The sequence below is a fragment of the Lates calcarifer genome, linkage group LG10 (assembly GCF_001640805.2).
Source record: "Lates calcarifer isolate ASB-BC8 linkage group LG10, TLL_Latcal_v3, whole genome shotgun sequence".
In the NCBI taxonomy this organism is placed as follows: domain Eukaryota; kingdom Metazoa; phylum Chordata; class Actinopteri; family Centropomidae; genus Lates; species Lates calcarifer.
Window position 1 is genome coordinate 25,756,400 of NC_066842.1, and position 23,832 is coordinate 25,780,231.

Below are 23,832 nucleotides of genomic sequence, written 5' to 3' on the forward strand. Positions count from 1 at the left end.
GAACAAACACTGGCACAGGAAGAACATGCAAACTCCACACAGAAAAACAACAGTGAGGTGACAGTGCTAACCACTGCACCACTGTGCCGCCCCTGGTTTTCTGTCATTTTGATATAAACAGAGTTTATTGAAAATGCTTATATAGATAGAGCAGAATGGAAAAAGTCAGTGCTTTCCTATAAATCACTGTGAGCTTTTCCACTAACACATGTCTGAGTGAATGACGTGTCATATTTATGACCTCTGAAACCAAAAGAATTTACCTACTGTAGTTGAGGGCAGCAAAATAACCCTGCATGGCAGGATCAACACACGTATAAGACAACCATCTGCTCTGTGCAGCAGATCATTTCACTGCAGAATAAAATGTCAAATGTGATGAACCTTGAGGAGGTATTTGATTATTCTTTCAATTAAACACCCAAAGATCTTCAGTGAAAGCAAAACTGACACAGAGGATCACACGAACCTTAACTAAAAAAAAGAACCATCATTAAAATAAATTAGTGATGTGGCTTAGAAAAGGGGTCTAGTCCAGCTTACGTAATCATTAGACTCTTCAGACCCCATACGTGACCAGAAGACACTCAAGCCTCCCTGATTTCTAAAAGGCTCCCGTCTCTTACGTTGCTGCCTATAATGAGCCCCTCGTACTCACAGCGCAACCAGATTCCTTTCATCTCGGGCCTTTTGTGAGCAAGGCGCAACACAGGAAGCACTTGCTTGCACTAGCACCCTTCTTATGCAAATGTGATGTAGGTTAGGTTTCTGACTACAGTCGTGGCAGGCAGTTCAGTTCTGTCAAAGGAAAGAAAAGTGAGTCACAACTCTCTCCTCTTGCCCAGTGAGCTCTAGCTCTCTCTCTCTCTCTCTCTCTCACACACACACACACACACACACACACAAGCATACACACTCTCACACACACATACAATCCTTACATGTACAAAAACATGAAAAACATACTGATTTATAGTAATGTATGTATGCAGCAGTATTTTCACATTAATTCCTCCCTAAATTAGTGAAAATCTAAGAAATAAACAACTAAATATTTAATCCTGACACAAAATAATGTTGCAGGACTTCAGTTTTTAAATGAACATTGCTTTAACTTAAATGTGATTCATGTGATTTCTGTTACTGGAACTAATGGAAGCCTCTTGGCAGACGTGCTCAGTTTCACAAAGCTCTTTTCTCACAGTCATCTCAATTATTTGCTGTGCGTGGGGATGTTGGAGACGCAGAGTCAACGCTCTTTGCCTCCTTGTTGGAAGTAGTCTCTCTGTACGAGAGCAGAGCAAATGGGTCAGCATTGTTCTCCTGCCCACATAACTGCTCTGTTCAACACCGAGCACAACAACTCCACTCAGGAAATGCACATTCATGCTTCACCCTGAATAAAACCCTCTTCCTCATATTTCAGCCTTTACAGAACGAAGAATATGTGATATCGCCGACAAACCAACTTGGAGACACATGATCTCTGTATAATAATAAAGCAGACTGAGGAGAGCTTATGATAAATTACGCCATTCTGAGCAGTGTTCATATTTTCTAGTACATTAATAAAATGTGCAGTGCTGAAGGTGTTAAACTGATGGCTGAAAAGCACTGACGTGCATTGTTGCTTTCCAGGATAACATTTCCATTGGTCTCTGTTTTTTTCAGGATCATTTAGGAGACGTCACAGGAGGTCAGTGACTGTTGCATTTGGTTCAAGGACATTAAAACACCTACAATAGACATGTGAGATACTGTTTTAGAAGGACTATATAGCATAAAGTAACAACAGTTCAATTCACAGAATGTCTTGAAAGCAGGCTTTTCATACTTCACTGCTTACTGAAAGTTAATATTGGACCTACACTTTGATGTGCAGAATCTTCTGATACAGTATCGGACATAGTACTGAGCTGGACATCAGGTGATGAGACCAAAAGATCACATTTTTGACTATATAAATCAAATGTTTATACTCTGTGGCCACTTCTAGCTTTGCATTAGACTACATATACTGATGTGTTTCTGATATTCTTCCCTATCATGTGTGTAAATGACTTGTATACAAAAACTCCCAAAATGCAATTCAGTCCAGAACAACAACACAACCACACACTGCAGTTGAATCATCTCCTCTCTGATGATAATCCTCATAAATGTAGGACCTCTGACTGTGCAGGTGTCCACTGAATGTACTGGACTACTCCTTATTCTGGACAGTAAAAACCCACAATAGACACACACAAGAGTAGAAACATATGTGGTAATGAGCAGGAACTGTGACTGCCATTTTTGTGATTGCATGTCTTGTTCAAATGATCACATTTGGGGGAACATTTGGAAATGGGTCAAATGGTATGGGGGTGAGGGTAGGGGATAACTAACCTAACCACCATGGATTTATCAACACACAGTACAGTTATGCTACTGATATTTCAGAGCCATGGTTGGGACCAGAGATACTAACTCAGGCAGATAAAGGATCAATAATTCAGACTAGGCCAACATATTAACATGATGCCATCGCCCCTCCTCAAATCTCCCACTGACTACAGCTAATATTTAACCATTCCCATCGCTAGTGTCTCAAACTAACACTCAAGTAATTCCAATAATCTCTTTAATCAGCTAACTACTGCACGTCACACCTGGGCTCATGTGACTCTAACGACTCGCATAACGACTGGGTGGGTTGAAGACTCCCAGAACTAAAGAGGCCTTTCGGATGAGAGGTGAAACGTCTTCAAGAAACCTAAAAGTGTTGTATAGCATGGCAGTGCAACGAACTGGTCAGATAGTTGATCGGAGAGGAGTGGTGATGCCAAGAAATGAGGTTGTAATGTGTGTCAGCAAGCAGGAAGAGGAATCGTCCATCAGGGAAGTTTTATCATGAGCAGACGACTGCTAACGACCTAATGTGACACATCAGAGCCAATGAACTACTAGGGAAGAATGTAGGAATTAGGTTCTTAACATGCAGTCTGTCATGTGGACGAATCTACTGAAAACATTTGTTCTTTCAAAGTAAACAGTGTGGATCCATGAAGCAGAATATTCAATCACCAGGAAGAAGCAGCTGTGATATAATGCTTGATGTGTTCTCTACCCCAGCATGTTTCGTAGATATTGATTCATAATAAATGTCCTTTCAGTGTGTCATTGAATTATATCATCATGTTACACCCACAACAGCAATCTAAGGTACACACGCATGTAGTGATGTGTACAATTAATTCACCTGACATTATATTGAAATTTAAGCCTCATGTAACAAGCAGGTAAACTGAGCTCAGGTAAGTTTACCCTTCACTATATCCTCAAATCTTTTCTGCTATAAAAACAGTCTCTGAGACACTACACAATGCAGTAAGCAAGTCAGCACACTGCTCTAGTGTAGGTGAGATAGGCAGACATCCAAAAAGCCTCTAACAAGGTGTGTTGATAAAACAATGGACCTGGCTTTGTGGAAAATGTCAGAAGTGTTGATGATAACAGAAGGGGAAATAAAGGCTTTTATTATTTTTGCCATTATTCTGCTGAATTACTAACAATTACAATTGATTATCAAAGACATGTATCCTGTTGTGGTTAATAATTACATAATGTCCATGTCCAGGCTGGTGCACATATACAGTAGATGTGTTAGAGTTATAATGAAGATATTGTTGGATGTTAAAGAAAAAAACAAATCCTGATTTCCTGAAAATACAAATTTCTTGGTCTTGCCACTTTTTAGATCGCCAAGTAGAGGTCATAGTCGCTCCTCCTTTAGCACCCTACCATCAGTTAAAATATCCATGCATGATTATATATAGGCCTGTTGGCACTGGACTGATACACTGAGCAGGTGAGGCAGCTGATCAACAGGACCTCAGCTGCCACATCATCGACAGAGGAAATAGCCTTTATGTATTCACGCCACCTACACCTGCCTAAACTGGCCTGTAAGATTATTAGAGTAATGCTAATACTAATATTAATGAAGATGACACATCATGAGAGCATCCTCTGTTTCCATTCTGCACACCTTCCCTTTGACAGATAGGTAGTAACATGGACAGCAGATGGTTGTGGGGATGCAGGCTGCTGCTGCATAGATCCTCTATTGATTTCATGTCACACACCTGACTGGCCCCTACAACCCCTTCTGAGGGGCTTCACCCCTTCACATCAACAACAGAGGATCTTTGTTGTTCATCATTTCAGCCAGCTCATAGGCTCCTGTAGCCAAACAATGACCACTTCAGGGACCTCTTCAAGGGACCTTGTGCGTCCTCTGCACCTCACTGACAGAAACAGAAGGCCACAGGTCACAGGTATGTGAAACTGTGGTGGAGAGGAAGGGATGTGGGGCTGGCAGGTTGTAGGCCACAGTAATAATGTTGGCGATACTATCAGCAGAACGGGCCGTGAGAGCTATGACACGCTGCCTTCTTGTAAACTGCGTCAACAACAGACTGTGCGTAATCTCAGTGCGCGTCTGCTGCGTCCAGACAAGAAAAGACAAACACCAAAGCTGCCTGTGGAATGTGAAACGCAGCAGTATATAGTGTCTCTCTCTGTCACACACACACACACACACACACACACACGAGGCTAGCAAGCAACTCACGGTGGCCGAGGTCAGGCTGCTGTCTGTGAGCGTGAGGTGGTGCGGCTCCCACCTCCGCAGGAACTTGGAGGTGAGAATCTTGCTGAGGAAGGTGCGGGGGTGCTTCACCACGCACACCTGGATGTCCCCCTCGTGGAGCAGCTTGTATCGCATCCCGCTGCTGCTGCAGTGGTGCAGGGACCTCTTGCACGGCCCTGCGCCCAGCTTGGTGTTATTATTGCCCTCCGACATCTCTCCCAGCAGAGGCTTGTTCTCTTCGCACTGATAAAACTGATTGTTGTGCAGCTCGTTTCCCCCCCCGCCGCCGCCGCTGTTGAAATCCATAGTTCAGTAATCCAGCAGTTTATTGTTTCCAAATGTTAGTTTCAGAGAGGGGAGGGTGAAGGCGACGCAGCGACGCAAGAATCCTTCATGTATAGGCGATAAAGAATAGAAATGGATAAGGTCGTTCGGATCGAGCTGTAGGGGGGACCTACCTACCGACCGCTATAACACGACCTCAGTTACTGTAGACAAGGCCAAAACAGGAACAGAAATGCCACCAAGTCTTATGGCAGGATATCCAGACGGGCTGAGGTTTTTCTGATACAGTGCAAATAATCCACCATTTTCCTACCCGCACAATGCCCCATGAATTGTCTCCACGGTGCGCTTCTCGCCTCCCCACCACCACCACCACCACCAACGAGCTATTCAATATGTTAGGGCCATGGCCTTATCCATTTCGTCCGCCCCGATGCCAAACACAATAATCCACCGCGAGGAACGCATGGGAATAAAGAGAAAACGGCCAATATATCCAATGGCGGCGGCTCTAGGCTTCTCCGGGAGGTTTTGTGTTCATTACAAGCTCACTGGCACGGTTTCCTTTTATTCAGTCTTTTCCCCTATCTTGGTGTAAAAGAGCCAGCACTCTCCGGCAGCACCGTGCCGATTGGTCCCTGCTCGTTCATGTGATACCGGACTGACGTCAATGGGGAGGCGAGCGGATGAGCCGTGTGTCTTTTGCGCTTGACTGTCTGCCGAGGGCGCACGCTCCCCTCCCTCCTCCACCAACCCCCTCCACTTCTGTGAGCAGAAATATGGAGGACGGCGCAGGGACTTCAAGTGAATCCACCTCCTCTTTTTTCCTCTTCACTGGAAATGATGCAGTTAATCGACATCCACATCTTTTTCCAGGGAAGCAGTGCAGAGGAGACGCACACTGACAGGGCATCAATGCATCAACATGTGGGTAAGTCCATTAAGAAGAAAGAAGCGGACATGATGTGATTCTCAGTGAGTTAACTGACCTAGACCTATGGGTTCATTTACGGAATCAGAGACTTTTATTGTCAAATCAGGAAAGATATTACAATGGATGCATTTCTTGTGAAATAAATGATTGACGGATTGTTAATGTAGTCTCAAATCAGTTTTTCATTATAATAACCACTGAATTCTGGTCATAATTTACAATACTTTATTATTTACCCGTACAACACTCAAAGGTCAACTTCAGGAAGGAGGAACTTTTTGATTTTTTTATAATTCTGCTTACTAAATGTAGTCAAATATGTGGATATCAAGTCATGACAACAGTGTAATCTGCTCATTAAATGCCTGTCATTTATATATTTTAATGACAGAATGTAAACTCCACCCAAATTCACAATAAAAATAACTGGCAGGATGTGTCCAGTCCTTTGTCTTTTTATGCAGCTGTGCTATCTAAAATGTTCGTGGTGTTCTCTCTGAACATGTGGTCAGGATGATTTCAGGGGATGTTTTGATAATTTCCTCTAGCTTTACCATTCAGCCAACACTTCCTCTTACATTCAAAAACAACAACAAATAAAACTTGACAGACTGTTGTGAGAAGCTCATTCATGCTCCCCCGAGGATGAACCCTCTCCATTAATTTTCCTCTGTTGTTACAATATGGTCAGATTCCTGGGTTTGAACACAACAAACGGTATTTAATAGGTTGAAAATGTACCCTGTTGACTTTGGTGGTCCAGTGCATGAGATAAACTGATAGCAGACTGATTCCCATGATTTTCGTTGTAACAGCAACATTTGTAACAGCAGCATCATTATATTTGTTCTGTCTAAATCAGTCATATTATATTGTGTAATGAGTCTTATAGCCTCTGGGGGACATTAGCTAGCTTCAGGCTGTTCAGTCTCACTGGTCTTGATGATGAAATCCATCATGACTGGACTCAGGCTGAGTTATGGTACACAGAGAAGCACACCTTGCCACACTTTAGTAGAGATTTATTATCTTTGTCATGGATACTTAAGCAGGCCGGATGTTGAACAATACTGAGCTCTGAAGTCATACCCTCCACTTAAAGAACCACCCCTAACACTAACACTCACTCTATGAATGAGGCAATGTTCATGTTTCCATCTACTCAGCATATAAGCAGACGATCAAAAGCTTCACAGATTGTTGCTCTGGATTGCATCACTGATCAGCAAGACTCTATCAGCATCTTCAGCGCTTTGTCAATTATTCAGTCATCTTTCCTGTCAACCTTTAAACATCATGAATTGTATATCCTGTCAAAAAAACTCAACACAAATAGTAAATGAAATACATGTACATGTTTACACAATGAAGCCTAAATGAACAGGTGGAAGGGGATGATGATAGTTATTATGTGTAAATTCTGTCTAATGAAGCGTCAACTCTGTGGTTTTTAAGAATCAACTCTCGGACCTTAAAGGGCATCAGTGAGAAATAAATGTAGAGGATACACAGTATAGTGTTTTTATCAGGCCCCTGCACACCAGCATAAAAATACCCTGATAATGTTTGGTATGCTGAGCTTCAGTCCTCTTCAGTTTCCCTCTAGTGTCATTGTTTCTATGACCTCTCTGATTCTGGTTCCTGCTTCACTACAGTAGCCAAACCATATGGCCGCAGTTCCATCCACAAGAAACGGCCACAATAAAAGCCAAAAGCCTATTCAACAGCTCAGCTGAGGCTGCGATTTTACTTAGAACATATGAAACATACATACACCCACTGATATCAAGTTGTACATCCATTAGCAGTGACCTTCTCCAATCCTCAGTCTCCTGCCGAAAACAGATGCAGTAAACATCTTCTCAAATCTCCAGGTAACTGAATTTATTACCTGGACCTGAACCATATCAAACACAAATTATTATTCAGAGCAGAGTATTTCATGCATGGAGGGGATCTTTAAGAGGAGTGGAGCATGTGATTACCTGAAAGGTAAAGAGGGTGGAGTCCTGAGGTGATAATGTGAAATAACACTTATTTAATCATGTCTAAATAAAAAAAATAATAAAATCTAATATTTCACCAAGTAGCAGTCACTACAGTAGTTTATGGCTGTGGTAGCCTGTAGATGGATGTGTGTATAAAATGTGGGAAAAAAAAACATTTGCATTCCTCAGATACAAACTGAAAAGTGCATGTCAGGTCAAATATGGTTTATATTTCATACACATATACACAATATCATGTCAAATGCATGGAAAAAATCCTGCGTGATGACATCACTGTTTTGAAAGTCCTGGAGGAATGAGCCAGAGGGATCGAGGCTGTAGAAACGTGGGTGAGTGTCAGGGCAGAGCAGCACACTGCAGCAGTCTGTACTGGATGTAACTGCTGGGGAACAGAACCTTCACAGTCTAACATCTCAAGGGACTCAACTCACAACAACAACCACCTCAATGTCACCTCTGAGGTTTCCACATGTTCCCACTGTGATGTCCCACAGAGCCCCAAAGCCTCATTTTTTTCCATCCACAGTCCCCCATCGGCAGAGTCCTTCCTACCGCAACACTACCAGCACTCCAGCCTGGACTGGTCTGGAAACAAGTTAGAACACGCCGACTAACCCACTGGCAGACTATCTGCTGCTGTGTCAACATGTAAGCCAAAGGGGAAAGAGTGCAGCAGTGTGTCATAGAAAAAGACTTGTGTTGATTTGGCAATAATGGAAATTATTAAATAGCTGACAACATTAAATCAGTACTGGAAATACAGAATGAACATGGTGAAATACAATTATTAAATCTGTGTATAACATACAGCCTATGTCAACAGTTCAAACAGGTTTAACTGATGATTGTCTGTGGGAAGAAATGAATCCAAAGAGACTTCTGATGAGATTCAGTACAAAATATAAAGAAATTTAACTTTTTTTGAGTAATATATGATTATATATATACTGTATGAAGTCCTGATTTTCATTTAACATCTGCAGGTTATGTCTGTGTTTATAGATGAGATGAAGACTAATCTAGGCAGTTTCACTTTGTGTTTTATTTATTCTTTTTACTTAATTTATTGGCTATTGTCAATTCAATTCATTTTTCCTTTCCTTTTTTTGGTGAATGTTTTATTTCTTTTTTTTCTTCAATTTTACCAGTGTGTGTTGCTCCAGGACCTTTTACTTTGGATGTAACAATGCTATCAAATAGAACAATTGTTCAAATAGAATATTGAAAAAAAGAGTATTTAGAATTAGTATGGAACATTAACCACATAGCATTAAAAAGTCTCTTCAGTATGTCATAAAGTATAAAATGGACAGTAAGATAATGACTATAAAAAACGTAAATTTTTGCCTGAGTCACTGATCAAAGTCTCAGAGTGTTTTGGTGGCATACAAACAAAAAACAGAAACACATGGGATAGGGCATACAGTTGACCACTTTGGTGTTTTAATTCCTTTGACGTAGATGAATGACACTCATGAGCAACATCTTACAAAACCTCCTCATGCATCAGTTACAAAACTACAAACTGAAACAACAGTTTCACTCCCTGTCTTTCACAACATGACTTTGGTTCAGACCGCTTTTATTTTCCCTTGTTGTGTTTTCCAGTGTATCACAATATAGACGGTCATAAGGTGTTAACATGTAAGAGTTGTTTAGGATACAGAGCAGCTTGCTAATCTACTAGAGTATTTACTGTAAATGATTGGACACTATGGAATGTTAAGTGTCTCTGCAAAAACAAGGAAGCACAGTATTCACAGTCAAGCCTCAGCATATTGGTCCTGATGCTTTCTAGTGTTTGGATGAGCTCCAGGAAATCCTTTAATATTAAGCTGGTGTGTTGTTACTGTAGAGGAACTGTTCTTTTCCTATGGTGTGACACAGTGGTGATACTGACCTTTGTATTCATTTCACATAATATAAAAAGCGAATAATTTTGCTTGTAAACATTACATTTACAGCAGAACCTATATTTAGTTGTTGCCTTAATTATAAGACCTGCAGCCTGCTACACCAGCTGTGTTTAAGTTTCATAGCTTGGGTCAAACAGGGGTCGCTAGAAAATGGTAGGGACTAATGAAACAAGAACCAGAGGAAAATGCTCTTCAATGTTTATACAGGGAGTACATTTTCTATAACGGACTGCATCTCTTTAGATTTATGATGACACTAACTTTGCTTGGATTTGTGCTCCACAGTTACCATTATCTGGAATAAATGTGATTACATGCAATTTTATGCTGCATTCACTTCTTCCCTGCCTTCATGGGAGCACTGCCGCACTTCTGTGTGCGTTAACAAAACTGGTGGCATTACAAATAAACCAGGGATCCACAAAAGCTCCATAGTGTACCTTTAACTTTGACTGTAAAGGAGTTGACTTCATCTGAAATTGTTGATGTCGTCACTATATGGGACCATGTGTGATTGTGATGTAAGTCATCTTCACCTTAGTTAAAAAAAGAAAGAAAAAAAAGAAAAGTAAATCAAAATACACTAGAAACACAATGGATGGAAAGAGATTCTCAGTGATCAGAATGTTGATCTTTGATTTAGATTTTGGTCAAGAAAACTGTGAGCCTTTAGTAAAGCTGTAGCCTCAGCAGAAATGGTGCACCTGAACAATGAAGTGAGCTTACAGGAAAAGTAAATACTCACAATGGATTTGTAAATACTGACTCTGAGGATCAATTATCTGTTCAGCTGGTGCAACAAGATGATGTCTCTGAAAGTTTGAGAATTATAAAATCCTGTAGTGACGTACTACAATGATTCTAATGCAACAGTTTTCTCACTTTTCCACACAAGGACACATGAATATACTGTTTAAAATGTATATGATTATCTTCTGATTTTGTGTCACATGCTTGTCACATTAGTTTTCCATTCTTGCAAGACCATGGACTTTTACAGTTTAAAGTTTACTTTGTAATGGTCTTTACTGGTCAGACATCAGCCTTCCTAATATTATGAGAGGTGTGTTTGGATCAAAACTCCATGAGCTCCACTGAGTGAGAGTCCACTTTGTCTGCGCTACCTCTGAGCTGAGGACAGACAGCAGCAGCTGTAACTCACACAGAACAAATAGGGTCAAGGGATGCCAAAACTGTACTGACTAGAAAGCTGGGGCAGAGGTCACGGAGGCTGCAACATATCCAACAACTCAAAGAGTGTCATTTGCAGTGACATCTATTTCTGAACAGGCTGAGCCCAGACAGCCTGCACAATCATAACAACTGGCAATTAAAGTTAGGCGCTTTGTGATTTACTTTTTGATGTACTAATTTTTCCTCAACTTGCATTTCTACAATGATCATGATTATTCTGCTGCATAGCTATGGTTTTCAATTTGTAGATTGAAAGAAGAGAAGAGCTTCTAGCTACAATCATGATCCTTACACACACTGTGACTTTGGCTTGTCCATGACTAAAGTGACAATTAAAATATATTAAAAAAATATTGTGGGACATCATCATTGGTTGATTTTGAGCTTTGGCAACCAAAGACAGAGAATACGTCCTCCAGTTTAAACAATATGCAAGTCTCTAAGTCTACAAACCAAGCAATCGGAGTAAACACACAGTAGTGCAGAGAACACTGGTAGATGCAGTTTTGTCAGTGTCAGTGCTTTGAATAAAGCTACAAATAAAAACAGTGTCCGCACTGTGGCCACGGTTTAGTCTTTTGTTTTGCTGCATTTCAGATTGATGATGATGGAAGCTGACAACGTGCCTACTACTTGCAATGTTTTTTCTCAGTCAACATTTAACATTAGCACTGAGATTCAACTCTCATTTGTGGAACAGTCAAAGCTGATTCTGTATAGCCTTACACGGACTGTAACCAAGATTTGTGTGTGACATACACTGAACTCATAAGACCACAGTTTCAGTGCAGCGTGTAGAGCCGTTACTCAAAATGCCTTTTCTTGTGGTTTCATTGTATTTTGGTATATATGGAAGCTGGTAGCAGAAGAGAAAAGATTTCTCCTTGTGTGACGGCTGCAAAATGATGCCTTGCTCTCTGGGGGGGCCTGACTTCCACCGTAAGATTTCTATAACTGAAAGAATTTCTGCCCACTGCTGCAAATATCTGGACAAATGTTTATGTTGTTTCAATTTGGCCAGAATACACAACCGAACTACACAAAACATCCTAAAATGCATATTGCACAAAAGTAGTACTGTTGAAATGTTTCCTCTAAAAAAATCCATCATAATTCCTCAAGTGATAATGTGGCAGTTAATTTATCACGTTGTTTACAGTTTAAATCCCTCACCAAGCAACAGACCAGCAGTAAACATTACAAATGTGGAATGTCCATTAAAATAAAAATTAAAAAAATGATTAAATCCTACATTAAAAAAGAAAAATATTTTGGTGAGTAAAATTGCCTTAAAATAATGTAAAAAATGTGTCTAGATGAACTTTGTCACCTTAAGTCTTACAGCAAAAGGGTCTTGAGTAGAAACCCCTGAACATTCACAATCACATCTAGCAATTATTCATTATTATATATTAATTATTATTAGTACTTTAGTGTTCTTACATTTCTTAAACCTAAACCTACAGCAAGTAGAAAGTACCAGTGTGCAGTGTGTGAGTATGGATGTCAGACTCTGATTCGGAACATGCCCTGGCTCAGCTGAAGTCGGAACAGTCGACAGTTGGCGATGCGCAGGGCGGCGCAGACTGTTTTGGAGAGGTCGTTGGGTAACATAGGCTTGGTCCGATGCCACGTGCCAGTGCTGCGACGAAACTCCCGGATGTAGTCAAAGCTCGTGCCTGTACCGACAGGAAACACCAACTTTACACATTCAAATACTGATGTTGCTGTGACTCCATCAGGGCTCGGTTGTTCTGCAAGGTTTTCTTTTACCGACCTGTGTCCAGGTCTCCCACTACATAGATGCTGGCTCCGATGGGCACAGCACCATAGACGAAGGATGAGCTGGTCTGAATACACAGGCTTTGGTCATCAAGGAACATCCACCTGCACCCATCATACCACAACAGATACAGGTATCATAGACAATTACAGAAAAAAAAACAAACATAAGATCCGTGTTCACTACACTACGACACAGAAAAATCCTAGTAATAATAATAATATATTCATGAAATCAATCAATTTAAAATTGCAATTCAAAATCAAATCCGCTTTAAAAAACCCTTTAGAAGCAGTAATACCACACTGACCTCCTCATCTCATCATGGTAGAACTCAGATTTGCAGGTCGTCATTTGCCTTTGTTCGGGGTTGTCGGGCTCTTGGCTTCTCACTCCACCAAACACGTAAAGCTCCTGGCCTACGCCACATGCCACCGATCCAAACCTACCAGGAAAATAACGGTAATATGGATCAAATCTTCTGTCCTGCTATGTTGTTTGTAGCCATATCAATGTACAACAGAATTAAACATACCTGAACTGTGAGTAAATAGTATAAATAAATAAATAGTGAGAATCTGTTTGTGGATAAAATAACCAGACCAGACTGCAGTCTGCTGTTTGTTAATCTGGCAAACTTGCTTCCTGACAAATCAACATACTCACTCTGAAACATTACTCACAATGACCTAATACAGCCAGAGACAACACAATATAAACAGTACAGTGAAATCTCTGTTGACAAAATTATATTGTCACGCTGTATATACTCATATGGTCAGATAAAGGCTAAATGAATACTTACAAAAACCAAGAAAAGATAAAACTGCTATGATTCTGGCAACAATTCTAATGAAGAGAAACAATACTACAAAGAAAGGATGTTTCAAACTGACATTTGTGTTGAAACTGGTGCCAACAAAAAACAGTAACTCTCCAAAGCATGTGACACACCTCCTTAAAGTGCATACATTAGCTTGATTTCAACCTATTTCACACGGTGTCTCCAGGGATCTCTGTGACATAAAAGACACTGCCAAGCAAGAGAGAGAAACTGAAGGACTGATGGTTGAATGTTTCTCAACACTTTTAGATCACAGGTTCTTCTATGACTAATAAATGTACATATTGTGACTCAACAGCCTCAGTTATAGCGACTTCATCATCCTGACCAACATTCAGGTATTAAGATGACTGTGGTGTTATTGAAGGGAGGTCAAATTGAAACTAAAACTGACACTTCTAGGAGGGCGACAATGACCGTGGGGGCGTGTTTCATTTCCTGTAGTGCAATGCAAACAGGTACAAGTACCAATGGATGAAGTTAAATGTTTGTATTATACAGCAACTGTGAATGAATACATTCACCGGAGTGAGAGAACAATAACATAAGAAGAACACTGACTTGTATGTCAACTATTCAAATCAAAGATCTTCTCTCTTTCAGTCAGTGGTTGTATTTACCGTCTCTCCTTCAGAGGACAGAGGCCAGTCCACTGCTGGGTTTTAGGGTCAAAGCATTCAACGGAGTCAAACAGCTTGCCATAGGAGCCCCCACCTATGGCGTAGATTCTCTTGTTCATGGAGGCGTAGCAGCCGACCTGAAGTAGACACAGTGTGTGGATAGTCAAGTCAAGTCAATTTTATTTATATAGCACCAATTCACAACAGAAGTTATCTCGGGCACTGTACATATAGGTCTAGACGGTACTCTTTATCATATAAAATTTACAAAGAGACACCCAACAGTTCCCACCATGAGCAGCACTAGGTGACAGTGGCAAGGAAAAAACTTCCTTTTAAGAGGCAGAAACCTTGAGCAGAACCAGACTTAGGGTGGGCAGCCATCTGACTTGACCAATAGATGGACAGAGGTTCACATTCAGTAAAAAAATTAATCACTTTATCTACAAGTCTAAACCAGGTTGGTCATAGCTCTGGGCCCATTCTGCGTGCTCATCTCAGTTACAGTGTGTGTATTACACCATCCCGCCCAACTGCCTGTGTGAGAGACAAAGGCAACAACCATGTAAGGACGCAGGAAAAGTCTTTTTCACACCTTTTTGCCTTTATTTTGATAGTTATAGGGGAGAGGGAGAAAGAGGAAGGATCAACAAAGCAACAAAGGTCCTAAACTCTAATTCACCGCAACCCTCTGATCATAATTTTATAATGGATTAATTATTTATGCCAAACATTTTTCATGTTTCAATCTCCTAAAATGTGAGGATTTTCTCTTTCCTCCCTGCAATTAGGAATTTAATATCCTTGAGTTTTGCACTGTTGGACCAAGAAATTATTTGAAGAGGTCATCTTCAACTAAACTGTGATGGGCATCTTTTACTATTTTGACCTCCACTGAACGAAGATGACATTTTTAGTTCAAGTGTGGAGCCAGAAATGAAATCACACATCATCATGTCATCACAGTGTAGTAGAGGTAGTGCTGTATTCACTGTGCTTGTAGCAAATCTGGGAGAAGTTGAACACACAAGAATCAGCATATACTGTGTCAGTGTACAGCACAGTACAATCTTCAGTGACATAGGTTTACAACGTCTTTATGGCAAAATACTTGTCACTTGTTCTTGTGTTTTCAGATATAGATATAGATGTAGATATAACCCATTTCAATATTAAAACAGAAGACACTGAAGACGTCAGATGTGCTGGATGTAAATGGTAAATGGACTGTACTTATATAGCGCTTTTCTAGTCTTTTCGACCACTCAAAGCGCTTCACACTACAGATCACATTCACCCCATTCACACACATTCATACAGCACTTGTTCTATATATAAGTGCTTTCTAACACATGCACACACATTCACACACCGATGACACATCGGAGGCAATTTGGGGTTCAGTATCTTGCCCAAGGATACTTCGGCACACAGACTGGAGGAGCCGGGAATCTGATTGGTGGGCGACTGCTCTACCTCCTGAGCCACAGCCGCCCCAAATGTCGATGGTGTCGATGATGTCAGTCATGTTAACAGTAAACAGTGAATGTTCAGTACGAGCTACAATTTGTCAGAAAATAAATGAACCAGGCATATTTTACAGTTTTGTTTACTTGTGGGTGAATATGGTGATGCACAGGTTGAAGTTGGCTCCACCTTCAGGTCAGCAGGACGTTTCTGACACTGCAGGCTGTTACACAAGTATTGGTTAAACTAATGTCACTCTGTACATTAAAATCTATTCAGATCTATTTATTATAGTAACTATTTTTATATGTCATATTTTACTTAAATGTGCTCAGATCTTAAGTTTACTACTGTATTGTGATATTATTGTGTTAGATGTTTCTACTGTCCTGTGAATATGATATGAATGTGTGCTGTCACCTTGCGGATCATGGTCATACTGGTCTGCATCTTCCAGGTATTGAAGTGAGGGTCAAACACTTCAACAGTGATCAGCTCCGTTACTTCATTCTCTCCTCCCAGAATGTAGATCAGACCGTCCAGCTCCACCACACCAAAGTTCTGACGAGCCTACGTACATCAGTGACATGGTAATAACACCTCAGCAATGTCCCACATGTCAAGCACATAAGAACTTTAGGCTCAAATGCAACAGATGTGTTCACTTTGAAACAGCACAAGTATGACACCAAGCTACATCGCTGGCCTTTTAGTCCCATATAGTCTGCTGTTGTTAAATCTTTACCAACTGCTCCAAAATGTAGATCCATCCATCCATGCATTATCTGTGCCAATATAAGGGATTGCGGGGGCTGGAGCCAATCCCAGCTGTCATTGGGTCAGAGGTGGAGTACACCCTGGACAGGTCACCAGTCTATCACAGGGCTGACATAGAGTCACTAATTAACCTGCATGTCTACAGACTGTTGGAGGAAGCTGGAGAACCCAGAGAGAACCCACACAGGCACAGGTTTGAACACAGAACCTTCTTGCAGAGAGGCAACAGCGCTAATTACAAATAAAATGTAATGAGGTTCCAAATCTTTGATCTACAGAGGGACATCAGGCTAATAAGTCCTTTATCATCTTTTAAAATCATTACAATCTCTCTTCCGTCCATTACAAACAGGATGAATTTAAATGTTTGTCTTGATCTGTACCAGCCAAGATTATTCTGTTAAAATCACATCCAAGGGTTTCTTGTTTGTTTCAATATTTACCAAGTTTTCTTCTGTAATCCTTTTTTTCTGTAACAGTGATAAATTTGTGTCCGGACTTATTTTATATTTTACTGCTGGGCAACCAGAGTCTGGAAGATTCTCACTTTTCTACAACAAGGATAATGAAGGAATCATCTTCCTTGAGACATGCCCGTCTATCTGTTCTCACCCATGCTCCTGTGAGCCTCTCTTTGTTGTCTCCTTTGGACACAAAGTTGCAAATCTGTCATTCCACCCTTTTTTTTAAATCTATGTTTGTCATGTTTACAGAACAAAAACATGTAGAGACTATATCAGTAACATATCTTCATCCTCCAACAATCCATTCCAGTCTAGTCTCATCCACTCAATAAATCCTTTCTCTCTTCAAAATGAGATTCAAATTTACTGGAAGATGATTTACATCTGGAAATAGTAGATGAGGTTTGGGTGAGTGCTTCACTCCTCTTATCTCTGCTAGGTGTGGTCTAATACAGTATAAGATTCTTCAACACTATCATGTGTTGACTTCCGGACACGGACTGGTCTGTGACTGATGTCACTATTTTGCTGTTTTGTTTCTCTCTCTGTAACATTTTTGGTTGGACATATTTAAAACATTTCATAAACTAGATCAAATACTGATATTAATTTTCACTCATTTAACCCTGAGTGACATTACTTTGTATCTCTCACTGGTGACCAGTTTCTTTCTTTTTATTTGCTTGTTTTAAGTTTTGTTTAGATCTACAGTCTAAAGTTTATGTCAGATAGCTAAGCTACTTGTTATCTACTGACTCTTCAAAACTCAAACTTGTGGAAAAAATAAAACAAACAAAAAAAACTCCCTTCTGACCTGTCCAGGGTGTTTTGGGAGGTACTCCAGTATCAGCTGGGATTACCCTCAGCCCCCACACAACCTGTTAGTTGATGGAGGAATAACACATTGATTTTCTTACATTAGCATTGTTCAGAGTGTTTGGTAATATATGGTCAAAAAAAATAACATAAATCACACTGATCTTCTCTAAAACGTAAGTAGGTAACAGAATTTGTTTACATCTTCCTGTTGAAACACTGGTTGAAGCTGAAAATGCATTGTAGCACTACTGCCACCTAGTGGCCATACAGTAAAATATATATATATATTTTTTTTTAAATCGGAGGGCATACTGTAACATGGCTGCAGCAACGCATTTCTTATGATGGACTAAAATTATTATTTATTACACCTTTTCAGTGTCTGCTTGACAGAAAGACTGAACATTACTTATAATGGGGAAATTATTCTTGCTTCTGAAACCTCAGGACACACCCCTGAGTCTGGTTCTTCCTCTTAAAAGGAAGCTTTTCCTTGCCACTGTCACCTAGTGCTGCTCATGGTGGGAATTGTTGGGTCTCTCTCTGTAATTATAATAATATAAAGAGTACGGTCTAGATCTACTCTATATGAAAAGTGCCTTGAGATAACTTCTGTTGTGATTCGGTGCTATATAAATAAAACTGAATTGAACTGAAAGTAAGGTTATAGAAGGAGATGAGTATACCTGAAGCATTGGGGGTATGGGGCTCCAGGTGTTGGAGTCAGGGTCATATTTCTCTCCACTGTCCAGGACTGTGTTGTGTTCATCTGTTCCACCCATCACAAACAGAAAACCCTCTAAGAGACAGAAAACAAAATATTATTACGTAAATATCTGTTGGAATTCTCTTAAGTTCTACCTAATTCATAATATGAGTTACATGAATTTCCTGGCTTAAGCCCAGCACTGACCAGCAGCAACCACCCCGTGGCCTATGCGGGCGACACTCATTGGCTGCAGCTCGATCCAGGCCTGTCTGTTGGTGTCGTAGAGCGGACACATGCAGCGCATTGCAGCGGTTGGCTTCCTGCTTCTGTACAGGATGAAAACGATGAGACCAGACAGGATGTAAGTCGACTGTGAGAACTGGGTGAAGTCAGCACTGTTTTAAAGGTATAACACGCAGGAGAGAGAGAGAAATTTCCAGAGTTTGAATAAATGTGAGCGCGCCGCGCGCACACACGCACACACACACACACACACACACACACACACACACACACACACACACACACCCTTTTGACCAGTTTAGTTTTTTGAGGTACTGATGGACATAATAGTAATGCTGGTGACAAGTAAATAGTAGAATTAACAAAAATATAAATGATGAAAACAGTGGACTCACTTGCGATCCTCTCCTCCAGCAATAACAATACATTCAGAATAACCTCTGGGTTTGAAGGCGGCGAGCAGTGCCTCACCCTGCAGCTGACCGTCCCCTAGCACTGACTGACAGTACTCTCTGATCACCTCCCTCATCAGTGGCTCCCCCATGGCCTGATTGGATACCATGCAACACACACAAGTTAACTACTAGGGATGCACCGATACCAGTATCGGGTATCGGGTCTGATACCCTCTTCCTGTACCAATACTCGTACTCGTAAAAGTGTTCCGATACCACAGCCCGATACCACTTTACGGCAGCGTGACCTTCACTTGGGCGGTCAGGTGCTAATTGAGAGCTAGGAGGAGCAATGTCGGCGGTGTGGAGGTATTTCAAAGTGGATGATGGTGACTAAAGTAAAGCAGACTGCAAATTATGCTCTGATAAAACATCTAAAAAACCAACACGCCACCGACTTCAAAGCGTTTGCTAATAATGGCAAACAGCAACAACCAACTTTGCAGCAAACTCTGGAGAAGAGGGAGAAGATGTCAAGAGACAACCCACGTGCAGTGAAAATAACAGAGGCTCTGACCCAGTACATTGCTCTTGATGACCAGCCATTGTCGGTTGTTGATAATATGGGATTTAGGCGTCTTCTCAGCGTACTGGAGCCGAGGTATGAGACCCCTAACCGACACCACATCACTGACAGTGTTGCCAAAGCTACACAACTTTGTGAAGAGGCACATCCGCAGCCTGTTGCAGGACATTTCGGCCCTCAGCTTCACCACTGATATTTGGACGAGCAGCATTAGCCCAGTGTCCCTCATCAGTTTAACTGCACAGCAGATTGACGAGGATTTTAATCCGCGAAGAGTCGTCCTGCATGCAAAACAGTTTAGGGGTTCGCACACCAGCCAAGCCATCGCAGGTGTGTATGATGACATGCTTCAGACATGGGGGGGATCATGTTGTGCTACGTGATAATGCGAAAAACATGATCAATAGTTGGACATTTTAAACATTCCACCTTAGCCTACTCCTGCCTTGAAGATATTCTGTTGCAAGATGCAGTTGAATGCTAAAATGTCAATAACAGTACTTTAACAGTACTTCTATTTGAGTAAAATGTGTGACAGTGTCATATATAATGGAATGTTCAAATGTCAGTCACAGCAGTTTCTTACAGTCAGAGAATGAAACAATATCTGATGAAAATAAAACGCGTTTTCAAGTAAATGTACGAAGTGTAATGGTATTAATAAGTACTCGTATCGGTACTCGGTATCGGCAAGTACTCACATCCAACTATTGGTATTGTATCGGTTTGAAAAAAAGTGGTATCGGAGCATCCCTATTAGCTGATGTGTTTTTACCTCAAAAATAACATACAAAATGTCAAACGTTTTGTAACTCTGTCTGGACATTCACATCATTACATGGTTTCTGTTGTTACACTATTGATAATACTACAAAGCAAACATTTAAATCTGGAGAACACTTTACAGTTTCTCTACCTGTTCTCTCAGGTAGCCCACGTCCAGGCCCTGCAGCCATACAGCAGACATCACTTCCTTCATGTGTACCTACAAATACAGATGGAGTAAGACCCATGTTGTGGTTTGACGGAACAATCAAAGAATTACTTCACCTTTTTAGCCACATAAGAGCATAACAGCACGGTATGAACACAACACTGATATACCATCACCTTATTAAGTTAGTGAACAAGTTGAGCAAAAGTTGACACACTGCGCAGACACAGATACATTTGTGTTCATTTGGAGTCGTGTTTCTCCACTTAGCAAATGTACATCTAATAGTCTGCTTTCAGCTGTTCTCCAGCTTCCTGGTGATGCTAGAAACACGGCTGATGAGAGCGGGGACAGTGAAACAAACATGAAAAATGAGAACACTGAAACCAGAACTGAGGGAAACTGCAAACTTCGTAATAATTCTCTGTGGGTTCAACATTATGAATGTTACCTTTCATATTGTACAGTCAGTCAATCTGTTGTCAGTATAAAAATACTGATTAGCTTCAGCTTCAACAATACAATGAGTGAAGAAAGTCATTTTCAAAATTACAAAAATATTTCTGTTTTTATATTTGTATTTTTGTTTTAACTTAGACAAGAACTGTTATTTCCAAATATTAACCTGTTGTGATGTGCTTTGACTGTACTGACAAAGGGTATTACACAGAGATAAAACAGGAGATGAATAGGAAGCTAACGGAGAAGAATAAGAATACACAGCTTTAAAAAAAATATTTAAATGATTCTGATAATTATTTTTTCAGTTTTTTGTTTTGTTCATGTGTGTTGTCTCTACTTGCTCTTGTTTATATGTTTTCATTAAACAAAATTTGATATTTGATACGCAAACCTGTTTTGAGAACTCAAAAAACAATCTAGGGTTTAATTCAGTCAGTAAAATTGATATTATGTTTCTACTCAGCTGTTGACAGTGACAGTTGTCTACATTTGTCAGAACGTCTCTTATCTCATTATTCACTGAACCTGAGGTGAGTGGTACCCACCCTGCGATCCTCTGGGTCATGAGCGAACCATCGCACCACAGCCTCCAGCACATGCTTTTCATTTCCCACATTCAGTTTTTCCATGGCGAGCACCTCGCAGAGCCGGTCTGGGGTCAGCTCCCTGAACTCCTCAGTCAGAGCCACATCACGAAAATGTGTCTGCAGGTACTCAGTGGCAACATAATGGACGTGATAAAGGCAGTAGTGCAGAGAGAAGAGCCGGATGCCAATGCAGTTCTCTGCAGTGATGCAGCTCTCTAGGAACTGACAGCACAAGGACTTGAGGTCGGTCATGAGGAGCAGGTCAGACGCCTGCACCATGTCCTGGATGGTCTCTTCACTCAAAGTGATCTGAGTATGTAGGGGCCACATGCACATGCATCATCATCAGTAGGCACGCACGCGGGCGCGCACCACACACACACACACACACACACACAGATAGTGAGACAAGGAGGAAGGTGGGACAATACAGGCCACCAGATATCTATGACACATTAATATGGGCAGGAAATAACTTGTGCTTACCACACCTAAAACCTAAGCATGTTGCTTTTTACTTTTTAAAGCCTCCACACTCACTTCACCACTGAAGATGTAGTCCAGGATATGTTTCATGATGGCCATGGAGACCCCTTGCAGCTCAATTCTGTATGTGGACCCATCTTCCTTTGGAGGATTGTAGTTCAGCTTGGTCCTAACAGGCAATAATTGTCACAAGTGACAGAAAGACAGAAGACAGAACACTAAAATAAAAACTGGAAACCTGCAGCTCTCTTAACAGTCTCTGCAGTACCATGACCATTGTTAAAATGGACACACCCATGTAACATCACACTGAAACATCAGCCAAAAATAAAGATCATATCTGAGCTATGACTGACTCTGTGCTGAAACACTAGGGCAGATATGCACTGACCTGATGTATGGGCTAGCAGCAGCCAGGATGTTTTTCTGGACAGGAAGCTCCTCTCCGTCAACCACCAGCAGTGCATCGTGGAAACTTTGTTCTTGCCAGAAGGTGCGAAGAACCATGAGCAGTTTCTGAGAATGCTGTGGGTCTGAAACCTTCGAACCAGGTTCACTCGGTCGAGAATCGGGCATGTCTCGGCTTGTGACAGCCCAAACACTGCTGTCCGCTCCTGTTTACACAGAACGTCAAGCAGAACTTCAATTACAAAATCTCTCATTTATGTTATACAGCTCACTGTCAAACTTCGGTTCATAATAAAACACAATTTAGGACTCAAAACAAATTAGCAGAAGACATTCTTCAATTCTGCTTTCACGAAAGACAATACATAATGATTATATCTTTTAAAACAGGCTTTAACAATCGGTTTGTGGGCTACTCGTTTAGCTAGCTAGTCCTCCACGACGACGGTAGACATTAGATTGGCTTGGGAGTGGACAGATAGCCGTTTAGGGTTAGCGTAAGACTGGGGTCAGGTTAAAGATCATGAGACACCACTGGGTAGAGTTAGGGCTAAGGTTAGGTTAAGGGGAAACACATTTCTACGGGAAAATAGACTTCACTTCCCCCAAAATCTGCTCCCGAGTCTGGAAATATAACGCCAGCCGCACCACACCTGTGTTAACAAAATGTCACTGAAACAATATGCTGCCTAGTGAATCACTTCAATTACGAATACTGTGGAAAAACTTGAAAATTCACAAGACAAATCGGTCATCTTAAACTAAATCTGGTTTGGTGCGTAAAGGCTAGGCTAGTAGCAAAACAGCCCACACGTCGATAAACAACAAATCTAATGACAAACACTGTATTATGTCGCCAGCAGAGGTTAACTACGATTCAGCGTTGGAAGAAGTAGCTAACGTTAGTCTAATTTTGGCCAAATTACTGGCTAATTGGGAAAGCTACTAAGACATTAATGCAGGCGAGAGCCCTGCACTGTGTGTTTACAATGGTTCAAAGTTGTTATGTCACGTTTTTTTCTTTTTGACGATTCAAGTTTCCTCCAGTAAGTGTCTTACCTTAAGACTACGGAATGCGCTTTTCTATCTTACGGGCACAGGCTGTACCAACTCAGCAACTTTCACTCAGGGTGAGAACGTTGCAAGTGCACGACGTTAAGACATGTAAGTGCTGCGTTTACCGTCAGAGGAAATGTAGAAAATACAAGAATCTCGTATTGACATGTGTTTATCTCTATTGTTTATGTGAACTACTCCCCCAAATAAAGATAACCGAT

The 23,832-nt window shown here is 41.0% G+C and overlaps 2 protein-coding genes across 4 annotated transcripts in view; both read right to left on the reverse strand.

Annotated features, from left to right (window-relative positions):
* Positions 1-6,260, reverse strand: part of cmip (c-Maf inducing protein) — a 48,612-nt gene extending 42,352 nt beyond the window's left edge. Inside the window, 1 exon segment of the mRNA XM_018704006.2 lies at positions 4,616-6,260. Within this exon segment, the coding sequence (XP_018559522.1) occupies positions 4,616-4,939 (324 nt within the window). The 5' untranslated portion in view covers positions 4,940-6,260.
* Positions 6,261-9,275: 3,015 nt separating this feature from the next.
* gan (gigaxonin) lies at positions 9,276-23,749 on the reverse strand. Of its 3 annotated transcripts, XM_051073642.1 has the most exons (14): positions 23,615-23,748; positions 22,539-22,761; positions 22,202-22,316; positions 21,620-21,970; positions 20,595-20,663; positions 19,093-19,244; positions 18,659-18,780; positions 18,432-18,544; positions 16,106-16,255; positions 14,219-14,355; positions 13,065-13,199; positions 12,749-12,858; positions 12,452-12,650; positions 9,276-10,313 (listed from the first exon to the last, which is right to left on the reverse strand). In XM_051073642.1, exons 2-13 carry the CDS (start codon positions 22,721-22,723, stop codon positions 12,478-12,480), a joined length of 1,812 nt encoding a protein of 603 aa, XP_050929599.1. In that variant the 5' UTR covers positions 22,724-22,761; positions 23,615-23,748; the 3' UTR covers positions 9,276-10,313; positions 12,452-12,477. The 3 variants fall into 3 exon arrangements, with proteins under 3 accessions (XP_050929599.1, XP_018559526.1, XP_018559527.1); XM_018704010.2 differs by having other exon boundaries at positions 9,276-12,650; XM_018704011.2 differs by lacking the exon at positions 16,106-16,255 and having other exon boundaries at positions 9,276-12,650; positions 23,615-23,749.
* Between the last annotated feature and the right edge of the window lie 83 nt (positions 23,750-23,832).